Genomic DNA, 16,152 nt, shown 5'->3' with positions numbered 1-16,152 from the left:
ACAGTGAATACTATGGTGTGTTATTACAGAAAATTTGTGTTGTTTCTTGGTTTATATCTACATACATATCTAAAGATCATAATATAGAATATGTGTTTCCTTGCATATAAAGGCCAACTTCAGTCTACATTAGCACAATTTATATTAAAAACTGTTATTGTACTTTATAGTATTACATGTAAAATAAAGTTGAAATTAAATGAAATTTACATGTGACAGGTTACAGATTTAAGGTTGAACATGATTTATTAAGAGATATGGTTTTGTTTTCAGGGGAGGGAATGTGTTGATAGCAGATCTGGGAATGTTACAGATCAAAAGTGAACTTCAGCCAAAGGATTCATCCCTTGAGGTATGTAAAAGAAAACTTGTAATCTTCTATACATATTTATTTGTGTAACTGCATTGTTACTAGTCAATTCATGGTCCCAGGTTATAACAGTCTGTTTGGAGAGCTTCTGTTAGACTCGGAGATTGCTGACAGACTATATAGCTGTAAGTTATATTTTTCAGGGTGAAAACCAGTTAGACCCTCCGAGATTGCAACTAGCTAGAACTTCATTTTTCAGCATGGAAACTTGTCAGACAAAACCAGTTAGACTCGGAGATTGCAGCTAGACTATATAGCTAGAAGTTTATTTTTCAGCATGGAAACTTGTCAGACTCAGAGATTGCATCTAGACTGTATGATCAGTTTAACATTACCATCACAGATGTGAAGATGCTGTTGGCAGATTCTGGTAAAACTTTATCTTCATTCTATTATTCTGCCATACTTTTATGCAAAAGTAATAAAATGTACATATTTTTTTAATGATTGACACACTATTCTCTTCTAATAGTATATTGTACTAAGTTGTACGACCAGCATAATTATACTGGAAATTAAAGGTTCATGAAATTAATTTAGAATGCTTGTTTTCATTTGAACTTACATTAGAAATATTTACAAATGTTTCTCACCTCATTCAAGATAGATACATGTCTTTACTCTTGTCAGTTTTGTTAAAACAGTATTATGGTATTACATTAATAATAAATATTGCTAAGTAGCTTTTTCAAATACTTGGCAGATGTATTGCTCAGAATGAATGTAAAAATCTGGTGATATATTTCAGGTGATGATTGGCATACGGCCCAGGTACAGCCTACGTCTGAGTATCATATTCTTCCCAGTATGAAACTTATGTTTGATTTCTACAATACAGTGAAACCAGAATACAAACAATTACCACAGTAAGTTCTTGTTTCATGTAAAACAAGGCACAGACAGTTACCACAGTAAATTGTTGTTTCATGTACAAAACAAGGCACAGACAGTTACCACAGTAAATTGTTGTTTCCTGTCAAAACAAGGCACAGACAGTTACCACAGTATGTTCTTGTTTCCTGTCAAAACAAGGTACAGACAGTTACCACAGTAAATTGTTGTTTCATGTACAAAACAAGGCACAGACAGTTACCACAGTATGTTCTTGTTTCCTGTCAAAACAAGGTACAGACAGTTACCACAGTAAATTGTTGTTTCATGTACAAAACAAGGTACAGACAGTTACCACAGTATGTTCTTGTTTCCTGTCAAAACAAGGTACAGACAGTTACCACAGTATGTTCTTGTTTCCTGTCAAAACAAGGCACAGACAGTTACCACAGTATGTTCTTGTTTCCTGTCAAAACAAGGCACAGACAGTTACCAATCATCATCATGGTGGAAGAAGACCCAAGTTGCCCCTTCAGGCATTATTTCAGGCATGACTGAGCACGTGTAGAATCGCCAATCTTCTGTAAACCAGTCAGGGCAGTAAAGGATCAATAAGAATACAACATATAGAAACTATTTGACTAAGAGTTTGTAGTTTGCTTGTTTTAGTGGTCAGATGAACCATATTGTTTTTTCTGATCAACAGGTCAAAGGTCACAATGACCTGGAAGCTGAAGATGTTTCCAGTCGGTAACTTGAGAAGGCATGTGTCTACAGATATTAAACTTTATATGATTATTGCCCATGGTCAGCAGATGACCTCTAATGACTGAAAGCTAGTAAATCAAAGGTCAAGGTCACTTTGAGACAAAGCTTGAAAAATTGTTTCAGGTATGGAGAATGACATAAAACTTGATATGGTGATTGACTTTAGCACATTTTCTGTAAAGCAACAAATACTTATTTTTCAGACAAAAAGTAATCACCACCCTGCCATCCTTTGAAATCAATATTTCTGACAAAAAACTTTTGCTGTTATGGAAATTTTTCCGGAATTTTCCATTGCCATCAAGTACAAGTATAAGCATGCTGGGAGAGGACATGGTTGATGCTGGAATGAGTGCTTCATACACCACTGTAAGTTATTTGTCTTGACTACATAGCAACATGAGGAGTAACTTGTTTTTTTATGTGATATTGAATCTTGCAGAATGCACAGTTAAGAAAGTTAAGGCAACTTTGTGTAATGTGTGCATGTTTCGTGTTCTGTAATAGGTCAGTCTTATATTTTACAGTTACAGTTTGAGGGGAGCACTAATTGAATTTGAAGAATGACTTGACAGTTTTTAGCTCGACTATTCATAGAATAGTGAGCTATTGCACTCGCCCATGCGTCGGTGTCGGCGTCGGCGTCCGCGTCCGCGTCCCGATTTTGGTTAAGGTTTTGTATGTAAGCTGGTATCTCAGTAACCACTTGTGGGAATGGATTGAAACTTCACACACTTATTCACTGTGACAAACTGACTTACATTGCACAGGTTCCATAACTCTATTTTGCTTTTTTACAAAATTATGCCCCTTTTTCGACTTAGAAATTTTTGGTTAAGGTTTTGTATGTAAGCTGGTAACTCAGTAACCACTTGTGGGAATGGATTGAAACTTCACACACTTATTCACTGTGATGAACTGATCTACATTGCACAGGTTCCATAACTCTGTTTTGCTTATTTACAAAATTATGCCCCTTTTTCGACTTAGAAATTTTTGGTTAAGGTTTTGTATGTAAGCTGGTATCTCAGTACTTACTAATGGGAATGGATTGAAACTTCACATACTTGTTCACTATCATGATCTGACATGCACTAAGCAAGTCCCATAAATCTACTCTCTTTTTTTTCAAAATTATGCCCCTTTTTCGACTTAGCAGTTTTTGGTTAAATTTTTGTATGTAATCTGATATCTCAGTATCCACTAATTGGAATGGATTGAAACTTCACACACTTGTTCACTGTCATGATCTAACATGCACTGTGAAGGTCCCATAACTCTACTTGGCATTTTTACAAAATTATGCCCCTTTGACTTAGCAGTTTTTTGTTAAGTTTTTGTATGTAAGCTGGTATCTCAGTATCCACAAATTGGAAAGGATTGAAACTTCACACACTTGTTCACTGTCATGATATGACATGCAGTACAGAGGTTCAATACCTCTACTTTGCATTTTACAAAATTATGCCCCTTTTTCAACTTTTGTATTCATTCAATTGACAAGGCTGTTGAATAGTCGAGCGTTGCTGTCCTCCGACAGCTCTTGTTTGTTAAGCTCTTGATTTAAAGTTAGTCAGTTAGAAGTCAAAGTGTTCTTTTATAAGTTCAGTTGTACAGCAGTAACTGTTGTTGGTAAATGTAAATATCTGGCACTACTTTTCATATCAAGCACAGTTTTTTAAGATAATTTTTCAGTAAGGGATTTTGTTTCCCCTGATTTATGTTAAACCCATAAAAATTAAGGTGCAAATGTATTTAAACAGGCTACTCATTTGTCAAGAGTCAGATACTATGGTGAGATGCTAGGTTATGGAAAAACATAGTCTCAAAAATGTCCATACCCTCACACTGTCCCCATCATAGCAGTAAGTGTTTGCCTCAATTGGCCATATCTTTTGTTTGTTTTGGGTTTAACACCCTTTTTCAACAATATTTCAGTTATGTAATGGCAGGCAGTTAACCTAACCAGTGTTCCTAGATTCTGTACCAGTACAAACCTGTTCTCCTCAAGTAACTGTCAACTTCCCCACATGAATCAGAAGTGGAGGACAAATGATTTCAGACACAATGTAGTTTCATCAGATCGTCACGGAGAACATACGCCCTGCCTGGGAATCGAACTCAGGACCCCCTGATCTGTAGACCAATGCTCTCCCTGTTGAGCAAAGCGGATGGGCCCATATCTTTTCTGTCACACAATTGAATTTCACTCAGCATGCTGCCATGACTGTAATAGTTGAGCAACTACTAGTGCTCTAAGATTGTTCACAATAACTAGTCCTTGTGATGATTGAGTAATTACTTGTCCCCTGTGAGACTAAAACAGTTACTAGTCCCCTGTGATAGTCGAGCAATGACTTGTCCCCTGTGATAGTTTAGCAGTAACTAGTCCTTGTGATAGTAAAGAAATTACTAGTCCTCTGTTATAGTTTAGCAATTACTATCCCCCTTTGATAGTTGAGGAATTACTAGTACCCTTTGATAGTTTAGCACTAACATGTCACCTGTGATAGTAAAGCAATTACTAGTCCTCTATGATAGATATGTAATTACTAGTCCTCTATGATAGATGTGTAATTACTAGTCCTCTATGATAGATGTGTAATTACTAGTCCTCTGTGATAGATGTGTAATTACTAGTCCTCTGTGATAGATGTGTAATTACTAGTCCTCTGTGATAGTTTCGCGATTACTAGTCCCTTTTGATAGTTCTGCGCAATAATTGAGCAATAATTAGTCTTCTGTGATAGTTTTGCAATTACTAGACAACACGATAGTTGAGCAATTACTGGTTTGCTGTAATATTTGAGCAATTACTAGTCTACTGTGATGGTTGAAATATTACTAATCCTCTTTGAGACTTGAGCAGATACTTTCCTCCTGTGATAGTTGATCAGTTACTAGTCCCCAGTGAAACTGGAGCAGTTACTAGTCCTCTGTGCTAGTCGAGCTATTACTTGTCCCCTGTAAGATTTGAGCAATTACTAGACCCTTGTTTGAGTTGAGCATTTACTAGTCCCCTGTGAGACTGGAGCAGTTACTATTCCCCTGTGATAGTTGAGCAATTGCTAGTCCCTGGTGAGTTATGAACAATTGCAAGTCCCTTGTGTGAGTGTGCGAGTTGAGCAATTGCTATTCCCTTGTGTAAGTTGAGCTGTTAGAGTCCCCTAGGATAGTTGAGCAATTACTAGTCCACTGTGAGACTTGAGCAGTTACTAGTCCCCTAAGACAGTTGAGCAACTGCTATGCTTCCCCCTCCCCCATACCTCCAACAACTTTTATTTTGAATCTTTGATTCTCAGTATTTTAAGTGACTTGTCTTAAGTAGCTTTTTATCATTATTTTCTTAAATTTTATCTAAAATTGGCCCAAACTTATAGTCTGTTAAGTTTTTATTGTAAAAAGAATTATTTAGATTGTTATTTTGGTATCATTTTACAGGAAGAGAGATTAAAGCACCATATTGCACTAGTAAGAAATACCTTGTATATTACCTTACATATCACATATATATATATAGAGGATATTTGTTTGTTTCGGTGTAAGATCGAAAATTTATTTCATCGAGTGAACATCACATGAATATTTTCACGAGTGGCGAAGCCACGAGTGAAAATATTAACATGTGATGTTCACGAGATGAAATAAATTTCGATCTTTCACCGAAACAAACAAATTTTCTGTTTATTTCATGCTTATTCAGTGGTTTCTTTTATAAAATCGTTTTACTTTTTAAAAATTCCCCCGCAGGGAGCCCCACTGTTTACGACTGTCAGCGCTGTGTTATGCGTCCCAAATAGTTCTACAAATTTGGTCCAGGTTGTGTTTTGTCTAACAGAAGAAAGGAGATTAATTTATTTGTAAGGGATATAAATAATATATTTGGTACTTCAAAATTTTATTCATGTAACTTCAGATATATTTAAACAAACAATGTGTGAAATTCATACGCGCAGATACGCGCACTTGCGCTTGTCAAAATTCGAGTCCGCCATTTTGTTTTACTTCAGTCAATCGGTAAACAGTTAGAACAAATAACTGGAGAAACAATACGAACAGTGTAACAGTGGGATTTTAAATGGACTTATATGTAAACTCTCGTGTCGTGAGTGTTACAGTTAGTCACTGTCACTTTCTGGAATCATTCTTATTCGTTTGAATGGTCTGGCAGTGGCAACTGGCGAATCGAGCATGTTGGAACGGACTCTTCAGCAGTTGCATTACTTCGGCCTACGTTAACTGTGGACATTTGTGACAGTGTTTCCGATACAGATGTACTGTGGAAATTGAAAGTCACAGGTCCGTGGAAAGTGCTGCTTGCAAAAAGACTGCGAGAGCGATTGGATCCGAAAGGCCCAGTCCATGGCTCCGGAGCACTGGCAGCACCACTTCCTTGAGTTTGAAGGTTGGTTTCATTTCTCTGATTCGACAGTATTTTAGAAATATTTCTCGACTGGTCGTTGTTGATTTTACTGTAGTTGTTTATAGAATTCACATTCTTGTGACCAGAAATTTGCATGATTTGGTTGGCAGGGACCCCAGCATCGTTTAGAGTTTGAACCAGATGTTTTCTGGAGCTGAAAAAAAAATGAATGGAATTTTCATATCATTGACCTATGAAATTATTTGAAGGCATAAATTATTTTGTACAAGTGCATTTTCTTTAGAATAAGTATGCAGGCATAAGTTCGTTTTTCTAAGTTGGCTGACATGGGAGGGCTCTCGGGTTATTCTCATTCTGCATTCTAACACGATCCGATTCATTTTACTATTAAACAAAGAAGGCTGGAATCAGTGAATTATCAAACAACAATTCACTGTTCTGACGTCACAATTATTGCGTCAAACGGCGTAGCAGCGCGCTAGAAAGAAACCGATTGAAAACGGGCAAATAATTAATGAATGCCGGCAAAGATGTACTTTAAAGTCCTTGGGGCTAGAATGCGCTTTACTGGTACGCACTTTTTGCTAGGATTGTAAAAGGTAGGATGTGCTCGTTACAATCATTTAAATAAATTGTAACAATAATCTATTCATTAAAGAAAACAGAAAAACGGGGGTGTGGGGGCAGTAGCCCCATAAGAATAAATGGGGAGTGTTTATTTAATGTGCGTACTGGTAAAGTGCAGGTGTCCCGTCCTTGGTAACGTGTTAGAATCAAAATAATACATCTCATTTAGTGATTTGCTCTTGAATAAATCAGTGTTTGTCGTTCAGCTGCGTAGTATTATACAACTCGGGCTCCGCCCTCGTGATATAATTCCTTCGCATCTGAACTCCAAACAGTGATTTATTCAGCGACAAATCACCGATGAGATATATTATTTCTTAAATAAACCACTCGCGTGCAGTGACGTTACCGATCCAGGTGCATAGCACGGTTGTAAAAAGTAGTTTTTTTCTTACACTGTTGATACTAGTATGTAGTGTTAGAATCGAAATAACAAGTTCCCAAGTGTGATTTATCGTAGAATAACACGAGTTTTTCGTTCTTATGCGAAACAGTATTTAAAATAATACGGCCTTCTTGATACATTCTTACATGTACGCATAAGAACACAGAAAACACGGGTTATTCTACGATAAACCATGTTTGGGAACTTATTACTAAAATTTTCTTAATTTCACGGCTAATTCAAGTCAGCGATAAAATCTTAATCGTGCCATTTATTAGCTTGCTAGAATGATATCACCTTCTAAGAAATTGCGAATATGACGTCGGCAGTAAGAAAGCGAGGATGAGCAAAGCATCAAACTGACAGTGCATGTCCTTCTATGGTTAATTTTATGACAAGAACGGAAAAAATCTTAATGAAGAAATCGCAGGTGGAATGTACCGGACATCATAACAAATGTCATTGATTCTGGTTGGAAATAGCCATGATGAATAGCGAAATACTAAAACGTAACAGAAAAATTACTAAAGTCATTGAAAACGGACAAAAAATGATAGATGCACTCCCTCCAGCAAAAAAAAAAAAAAAAACTAACTAAGAAAGATTAAATGTTTGCGATGCAAAACTAATACTGATTGAATTTGGTTGTGAAAAAACAAAGAATTGAAACACTAATTGCATGAAAAATTATCTGGAGGCCTGGGCTTACAGTCTGATAAGTACTTGAAGATTCTTGTTATCAAACTACTTTAAATATACTGAATTTATGCAGGTATGACTTTGGTAAGGGTATTTCAAAAGTAGATATTTTACAGTTTTAGGGTGTTTCTTTTTTTCAGAAATGAATTTGAAAAGGAAAGAAAAGATCAATAGATGTCAGATTTGAATTTTTTTGATTGTCGGAAAAAGTTTTAGTATCCATATGACGGCTTATAATTTACGTACTTGACATTCCAGTAAAACTGTCGTTTTAAAGCTCTGAATTGAAAATGTTTGCAGAAAAATGGGGGGAAAAATTTTCAGTTTGGAACTCAGAACAATATCGGCTATAAAATCAGGCTTATAAAACGTTGCTATATCAGGATATTTTCAGCTGTTCATTTATTATATCTAGATAAACCATGGAAAAGCATAAAATAAGAATATAGATGTATAATATGCACACCTGTAAGGCGTTATTCTGGGATTTTCAATTCCTGCTTCAGCCTTCATGTCTCTCATAATGTTGTAAAGTTTATTTATTCCAAGTGGGGTTTTTTGAACCAGCATCTCTGTGGTTTATCATTTGGTGTAAGGAAGAATGGGCTGTCAGGTTTGCACATTTCGTCCGGTCGTTTCTGGCTGTACAGCTTGTACAGATGTACAGGATCTCTCTGGGCGTCAGCAGTGGCATAGGCTTTGGGTTTTGTACCTCTGAAGTAATGAAATTTACACTGTTATACATCATTAAAACATTTATCTTTATTACAGTCTCTAACCTTTTGACAGACATTTTACAGAAAAAATGCAAGTCTAAAACTCTAAATCGTAATGGTGATTGTAGCAACATACAACAGTTGTGCATCCAAATAGTCTAGCGGAAGGACGGCTGTTACTAAGTAGCAGTAGGCCTGGGTTCGAATCCCAGTTTGGATAGCTGTTTTGTTGTTTATCGTTATCATTACAAATAATCTACCATTATATTTCAGTAAACGCGTGGACGTTGTTTATAGTATAGGAGACGTTAGTCAAATTGACTTATTCATATAATCTAGTAAAAGAAAGTAGAATTTTTTGATGTTTCGCCAGGGAAGGTTATCATGTGGGGAAAAAAGAATATGACATTTGTGACTTTCCACATTGAGTTTATTAAAGGGACTGGCCTCAGATCATTCTACTAGTCTACTAAAAGATTTTTTAGATATCTGGAAATAAATGCTATATTTCTTAAGAAGGGTTAAAACTTAATTACTGACAAACTATATCATGTTACGGAAACACATTAGAATTTGCTGTTTTTTCTACTTTTTACGATGAAAATCGAAATGCGTTTGTAACGCATTACTCCAGGTAAACTGTCTCAATTATAAAAATCTGTATTTTGAAATCATAACTCACTAATTCCTCAATAGCTTTATTGGTTACGAAGACGGGAAAATGTCTTTATTGCCGTGGTTGTCCGGGGTTCGATTGCCGAGACGGTCATCTTTTTTTCTTGAATAGGATTTTTAAATTATTTTAGAAACAAAAACTCATATTCTAATGTTCGTAATATGACCAAAGTTCAATTTGAAAGAAAAAATATTATTTATCCAAATCTGGAGGTCAGTGCCTTTAAACTCGATGAGTAAAATTGATAAAATGCTCTGCAGAGCCTCGCATTTTATTATTTTATTCAACTTGTTTAATAAATTCAATATGAAAAGACACTCCTGTAATATCAGATTTCACATATATTTTTTTTTTTATTTCACAGATTTCACATTTTCACAAGGAAAGCTTGTGCAATTTTAAAGATATTTTAAGATGGTATCAAAAATACAAAATATTTAAAGCATTTTGTGCATGAAATAAACCGAAAAGAAATATCAGTGGAAGAATGAGATATTTCAATTTGTGACACAAATTTTGAAATTACTAATTTTAGTGCTCATTCAGTGACACTGAAAAAAAACAACACAAAAAATTATGGTAGATCTACTGTATATGAATTAAATTACTTTATCACATGTTCGACTTTGCGGGAGTGTAATAAAGCCATTAAATAAAATGATAATACACTAGTGTAATAACGCTTTGACGTCGACGTCGTTTACAGTATAGGAGACGCTGGACAAATTGACTTATTTGTATAGTAAAAGAAAGTTGAATTTTTGATGTTTCGACATGAATAGCTAACATGTGATGAAAAGAATATTACATTTGTGTCTTTCGACATTTAATTTATTAAACTCGTTGAATAAAATTGATAAAATGCTCGGCAGAGCCTCGCATTTTATCATTTTATTCAACGAGTTTAATAAATTCAATATGAAAAGACACTCATGTAATATCCGCTATTTATCACATGTTCGACGTTGCGGGAGTGTAATAAAGCCATTAAATAAAAATGCAATTGAAACGTACCTAATGTCCCGAGGATTTGAACCAGATCTGGTTTTGGTTTGTCTCTCTTGGTCATATATAAGATACTCCTCACCAGAAGTTTCGTCCATTCTAAGATGAATATCTCCCCAGCAGAGATCACGGCATTCTTTGCCTGTCCGCATTCCAAAATGGTTTGTGCATACAAACCACATGGAGTGTAACAAAGACCTTGGAGTGTAGTCACCTAGTGTCCTGGCTTCATGCATCTGGTCAATGATAGACTCTGTCATGGTTTCTGCAGCTCTCGGCTTATTGCCAAGTCCCTGGCCTTTCAGCTGTTGCTGTTTTCTTGAAAGGACAGCTCGTGTTTTGGAAAATTCTCTGTCCTTGAATATGGCAACATTGCTGTCACTTGCTTTTAGATATCTGTCAACAGAGCTTATAAAGCCCCGCAAAGTTGTAGGCTCATATTCCCTGCCATCTTTCTTGGTAACACCAAGATAAATTCACACAGTAATGAATTAAGCTGATATGGGGGAATGTATTCTGGTTTTCTCATTTCATTTTTGACATCAGAAAAGAGAAGAATAACTTCATGTCACTCTCTGTCTTCTTTTGGGTATTTTTATTTTCATTTTCTTTAAGAAACTGGTCAGCATCTACTTGTCTAAAGTTCCTGTCTGCAACCTGAAAGTCTCCATATTCCTCCTGGTCAAAGAATTTGTGAAAATGTCATTCAAGACCTCTGGATCCAGTTCTTCTACAGACATCTTGATTGTATACTAAAGCAGACGTCAGATTTGACAGGTGTTGTTGTTGTTGTTACAAACATGTAAACAAAGGGAAGCTACTACAACCAACCTGTCACCTCATGTATATACATGTACATAGAGAGGTGTCCAATTGGGGGAAGAAAGTAGTCCGGCACAGTGAAAATTATATTTTGATAAATTTCACTGTGGGTTTACCAGGATATAATCTACCATTATATTTCAGTAAACCACTGAAAAGCATGAAATAAATATATTATAATTTTTCTTCTACATCTCAGTCAGCTTGCAGTGTCTATACATCCTGCAGAACTAGATCACCTGTAGATACATATACAGAAAATAGCTGCTTGATTCTCTTGCATGCATTTAATCACTTTATACATCTTAGATTTTTGCTTTGTTATGTTTTAGGGGGTATATAACTTTTGTTGAAGCATGATATACATATTGGACAATGTTGGATATGTTTGTTGGAATATGTTGGGTTTTTTTACTTTTCCTTTCACCTTGTAAGCAGTTTTTCTGACTAATTAAATAAAACAGGACTTTATTTTGTATGATTTTTTAGACATTATTAAAATGTTGGAATCAAAGGAGAAGCATGCAGGTGATGGTTGTATTACTTCAAGATTAAAGGATCACAGTGGCTTTAGTTATAATGTTATTATAAATGTATTTTATATTATTTAATTTAATTTCTTCTTATTTCCCATTTCTGGTAAATGTTATCTCATATATCTACCCTAGCTGTAAACATTGGATTAACATAGTGGAAAGTATTAGTCATTCCATTTATTTTTATTACCTCCCTTTATGGCTTAGACAATAAATTCATGTGCAACAATGAAAATAGCCATGTACTTATGCATGTTTTTTTTTGGACACCTGCTTTATTTTTAACATCAATTAAAACCGAAGTATTGACTGTAAAAATGGCATATAGGTAGGTGGGAATGAGTTGATTGGCAGAGTACATGAACTGGGTTGATAAAACAAAGGTCAAGGTCACAAATGGAGCTCAGAGGTTAAGTTTGTCTGTTATATTTTGTGTATGGAGCATAACTTAATAAACACTCAAATTGACTTTCAGCCTTGGCATATAGGTAAGTGGTGATGAGACAATGTGCATTTTAACTGGTCAAAGGTCAAGGCCAGAAATGGAGCTGTACGGTCAAATTTGTCCATCATATTTCCTGTTCAGAACATAACTTAATAACAATACAAGGTATTGACTTCAAACTTGGTATATAGGTAGGTAGCAATGTGGACAATATGCAGAGTACATGAACCAAATCAGTAGCTTAAAGTTGTGCTCGAGTTAAATCTATCCATCATAATTTTCTTTTCTTGTCTATAATATTTATATGCTTAGAAGAATATTGATTCAATAACTTAGTACAAACTGTCACCATAACAAAACAATGTAATATTTAATCAAGGTGAAATAAATATCACTCATAGGAGTCACACTACTGTGTCCTAACATCACATAGTGGGGACATTCATGTCCTATGGACACATTTCTAGTTTTCTTCTCTCTTTTTGTGTTTTATGCTAGATTTTCTGTAGTTATTTGCTTTGTTACACAGCATATTTATTCCTGTGGTGGCACAGGCTACACTATATTTTGATGTACATGATATTTTTCTGCCATCTTTTCTTTTTACTCATTTTAATCAACTCCGAAACATTTTTTGCCAGTAAAACATGAAACAAGTACAGAAACACAATAATTTGGTTTTGTTCAATTATGTTATATTATTTATTATAGTATTTGATATAAATATAAAGGTAAGATCAATTTCACTGGTTTGACCCTTTTTCGTTATTACAGTATTTGCATGATTGTCCGTAAAACCAAATTACAAGTTTCACTATACAGTTACAGGATAAGTGTGATTTCTTTATAAAGTATTCATTTGCTGAAGCATGTTGTGTTAAATGATTATAGTATTAATTATTGTTAATTAAATATGATGTCCCACTCTCTACTGACCAGTATTAATGGCAAAAAAGATGAAAACTACATGATGATACATACTCCGTAGCCAAATGGTTAAGGTCCCAGACTTGAGATAATTTGCCTCGCACCTATGTGAGTTTGAAACCTCACTTGGTGTGTTGACGTCTTCATATGAGGAAGTTATCTAGCTGGCTTATGGAAGGTCGGTGGTTCTACCCAGGTGCCAGGCTTTGCCTGAAACAATACCAGGTGTGGCACCTGGAGTCTTCATCCATCACCAACAAAAACAAAACAAAATGAAATCTTTCGTGACAGAGAAAGTCAAAGCTATAGTAAGTACGGATTAATGTTCAATTTTTAGTGTTTAGCAGAATTGTCAAAACCATTTTACTTACACAGGACCCTAATGAAATCCAAGTTGAGCCAGATATCAGGGAACTGAGGGAGATGAAACAGAGAGTGCTGGGTCGTAAAGTCATTATTAAATCCAAGAAACACCCCAAGTCACCACGTCCATCCTGTAAGTTCAGGCTAGCTTGACATACCGTATATTCCCTTATTAACAGCCTAGATGGGGGTTTACAGTTTGTAAACTGAGCATTTAGTAAGGCCCTATTTTTTAAAATTTTTGTTTTAACATTTCCTTTTAATATTTTTTTTAGTAGATCTAAATACAACCTATATATACAGCTTCTAATGAAAAGTTTTTACAGTTAAAGCACTACTATCTTATGACATAAATTAACTTAAATATTTCATTTTTTTTTTAAAAATGGTATTGAGGTAGGGGAGGGGTTTCATTTGGAGAAGGGTGTTAAGATTAGGGAATATATGGTTATGTATATGCTGCCTCATCTGTCATGATATTATTTGTTTAAGTGTTTAGGTTATCATTTGGATGCGTCTTTGATTCTTAAAGGCATTGTTTTTTTAGATTATTCTTCATGTGTCCCTGCATTGTATTAATTTTGCAAGTTTTCAGTTTCCATACAGAGTACTTTCTGTGTTTGATAAAAACTTTCAGCTCCACAGTTACTATTACTGACTGTATATCACTATTTTACAGTATCTAGACCAAATGGTAATATTTTTCTTTACTTTATAACAGTATCTGATGAAGCAGACAACCCGTATGTTGATGAAGGTGACATGGAGGATTGGGTGAAGTAAGTCACTTATTGCATTACCATGGTTACTTGTCTAACTTGCTACAAGCACTAAGTTCTGCACATCTGAAAAACTTTAAGTGATGGCATAATGTGTTATCCGTAAACAAAGCATAATGCCAGAATCAGGCATATTGAAGCATTAATCATATAATAAATAAATAAATAGCATCCTTTGTGTTAATTGATAGAACTGGCAATGTTTATGTCATCTTAAAATGAAATACAGGAACAAAAATGTTGACACATGAAATAAATTCAAAATTTGTCATAAAATCAGTTTTGCAAATGTCTTTAATCTTGGGCAAATATCTCAAAAACCAAATTGGTGATTTTTGCATAGACTCACATTGAGGTTCATGTTATTCAAATAGCAAAGTATTAAGAACACGACCCAATCTTTGTTATTGTTTTTTTTGGGGGGCTGAGCTGAATTTTCATAGTACACTTTGAAGTTTTGAAAAATGCTGGTTTAGTAAAATTCTGCATTTTAGAAAATTTTAATCTGAACATGCAGAACTACTTTAAGATATCCAAATGGATGTATAGACTATGTGTAAAAAAACCTGAATATCTTGTTATGACTTTGAACTTGTCTTATGTTTGAATTTTAAGGAGTTTTTAAAATATTTGCAGAAGAAAGAAACTCTTCAGCAATTTCTAAGTGTTTGTGACCTTGACCTTTATAAAAAAAGCTGTTCTATTTATAGGTATGAGGACATCAAAGCTGTGGATGATATTTCTTCCAGCCATAACACCACAAACATTGTATTGCGAGTTGTTATACGTGAGGTTGTCATCCAGCTCTCCAAGTCAATGGACCGTGTAGAAAACCCTTACCTTATGTTCCGTGCAGAGAGGTTACGCTTGGATGCAGCCATCACTGAGCATGGTGTGGCTGCCCATGCCAGTCTTGGTGCAATACAGTTGGTAGACAAAATACATGTTGGCACCTCAGGGGAATACCTCGAACTGCTCAGTACAAAGCCGGGAACCGATCTTGTTTCTGTACTGTATCGCAAGGTTTGAAAATTTGATTTCAGTTTTTTATGCCCCCGGCATCTACTGATGTGGGAGGCATATAGTGATTGACCTGTCCGTTCGTTCGTCCGTCCGTCCGTCCGTCCGTCCGTCCGTCCGTACAAGGTTAACCAAATGGGACCATTTCGTCCAGCATCAATACCCCTTACTAGAATGACTTGATACTAATGCAGATGTAACCTGTGACCATTCCTCATCTTCAGACATCACCTGACCTCAGTTTGACCTTGACCTCATTTTGGACTTAGGTTGCTTTATATAGGCCATCTCTTTGTTAACCAAATGGGACCATTTCATCTAGCATCAATACCCCTTACTAGAATGACTTGATACTAATGCAGATGTAACCTGTGACCATTCCTCATCTTCAGACATCACCTGACCTCAGTTTGACCTTGACCTCATTTTGGACTTAAGTGCAAAATCTATCGACAAGGATGCCACTGGGGGCATCAAGCGTTTATTGAATGCAGGTCCTTGTTTACTGTTTGTAATGTGTCAGTTGTCATAGAGTTTCATTATGTAAGATACAATGATAGGTGTCCTAGGCTGTGATTTTATGATTTGACTATTGCATATTACAAAAATATTGTTAATTGATTAATTACCATAATTATGTTTAATTCATTACCTTTGCTATGAACTGTAAATTTGAATTATTGTGGAGGGAAACCTTAGTGTATGAACTCTCCGGTTAATCCTTTGGCCTGTGTGTATATGAATGTTGGCAATAAGATTATATCAAATTATGGCATCGTGATGTTTAAAGTAAATATTT

The 16,152-nt window shown here is 35.3% G+C and overlaps 2 protein-coding genes across 8 annotated transcripts in view; one reads left to right on the top strand and one right to left on the bottom strand.

Moving 5' to 3' along the window:
- LOC123552574 (intermembrane lipid transfer protein VPS13A-like) overlaps nt 1–16,152 on the top strand; it is a 169,673-nt gene that overhangs the window by 53,467 nt on the left and 100,054 nt on the right. For 6 of the 7 annotated variants that reach the window (XM_053540068.1, XM_053540067.1, XM_053540072.1 and 3 more), the window contains 8 exons: nt 274–352; nt 647–740; nt 1,119–1,236; nt 2,173–2,338; nt 5,411–5,440; nt 13,567–13,687; nt 14,276–14,333; nt 15,044–15,356. In XM_053540068.1, coding sequence (XP_053396043.1) covers nt 274–352; nt 647–740; nt 1,119–1,236; nt 2,173–2,338; nt 5,411–5,440; nt 13,567–13,687; nt 14,276–14,333; nt 15,044–15,356 — 979 coding nt within the window. The remainder of the gene's footprint in view (nt 1–273; nt 353–646; nt 741–1,118; nt 1,237–2,172; nt 2,339–5,410; nt 5,441–13,566; nt 13,688–14,275; nt 14,334–15,043; nt 15,357–16,152) is intronic. The other variant, XM_053540069.1, reaches the window with a different exon arrangement.
- Nucleotides 5,497–9,127, bottom strand: LOC128556135 (uncharacterized). Its single transcript, XM_053540081.1, has 2 exons — nt 8,531–9,127; nt 5,497–6,546 (listed from the first exon to the last, which is right to left on the bottom strand). Exons 1-2 carry the CDS (start codon nt 8,632–8,634, stop codon nt 6,117–6,119), a joined length of 534 nt encoding a protein of 177 aa, XP_053396056.1. The 5' UTR covers nt 8,635–9,127; the 3' UTR covers nt 5,497–6,116.

Source organism: Mercenaria mercenaria, chromosome 4 (genome assembly GCF_021730395.1).
Source record: "Mercenaria mercenaria strain notata chromosome 4, MADL_Memer_1, whole genome shotgun sequence".
Classification (NCBI taxonomy): Eukaryota; Metazoa; Mollusca; class Bivalvia; order Venerida; family Veneridae; genus Mercenaria; species Mercenaria mercenaria.
This window is presented reverse-complemented; position numbering and strand designations above follow the sequence as displayed.

Bases quoted from the DNA above. Each gene is read 5' to 3' on its own strand.
- LOC128556135 (XM_053540081.1), bottom strand. From the start codon at position 8,634: ATGCTGGTTCAAAAAACCCCACTTGGAATAAATAAACTTTACAACATT. The intron at 6,547-8,530 runs GTGTGCATATTA...TTTTTTTTTCAG, and splicing joins CCCAGAATAACGCCTTACAG to CTCCAGAAAACATCTGGTTC.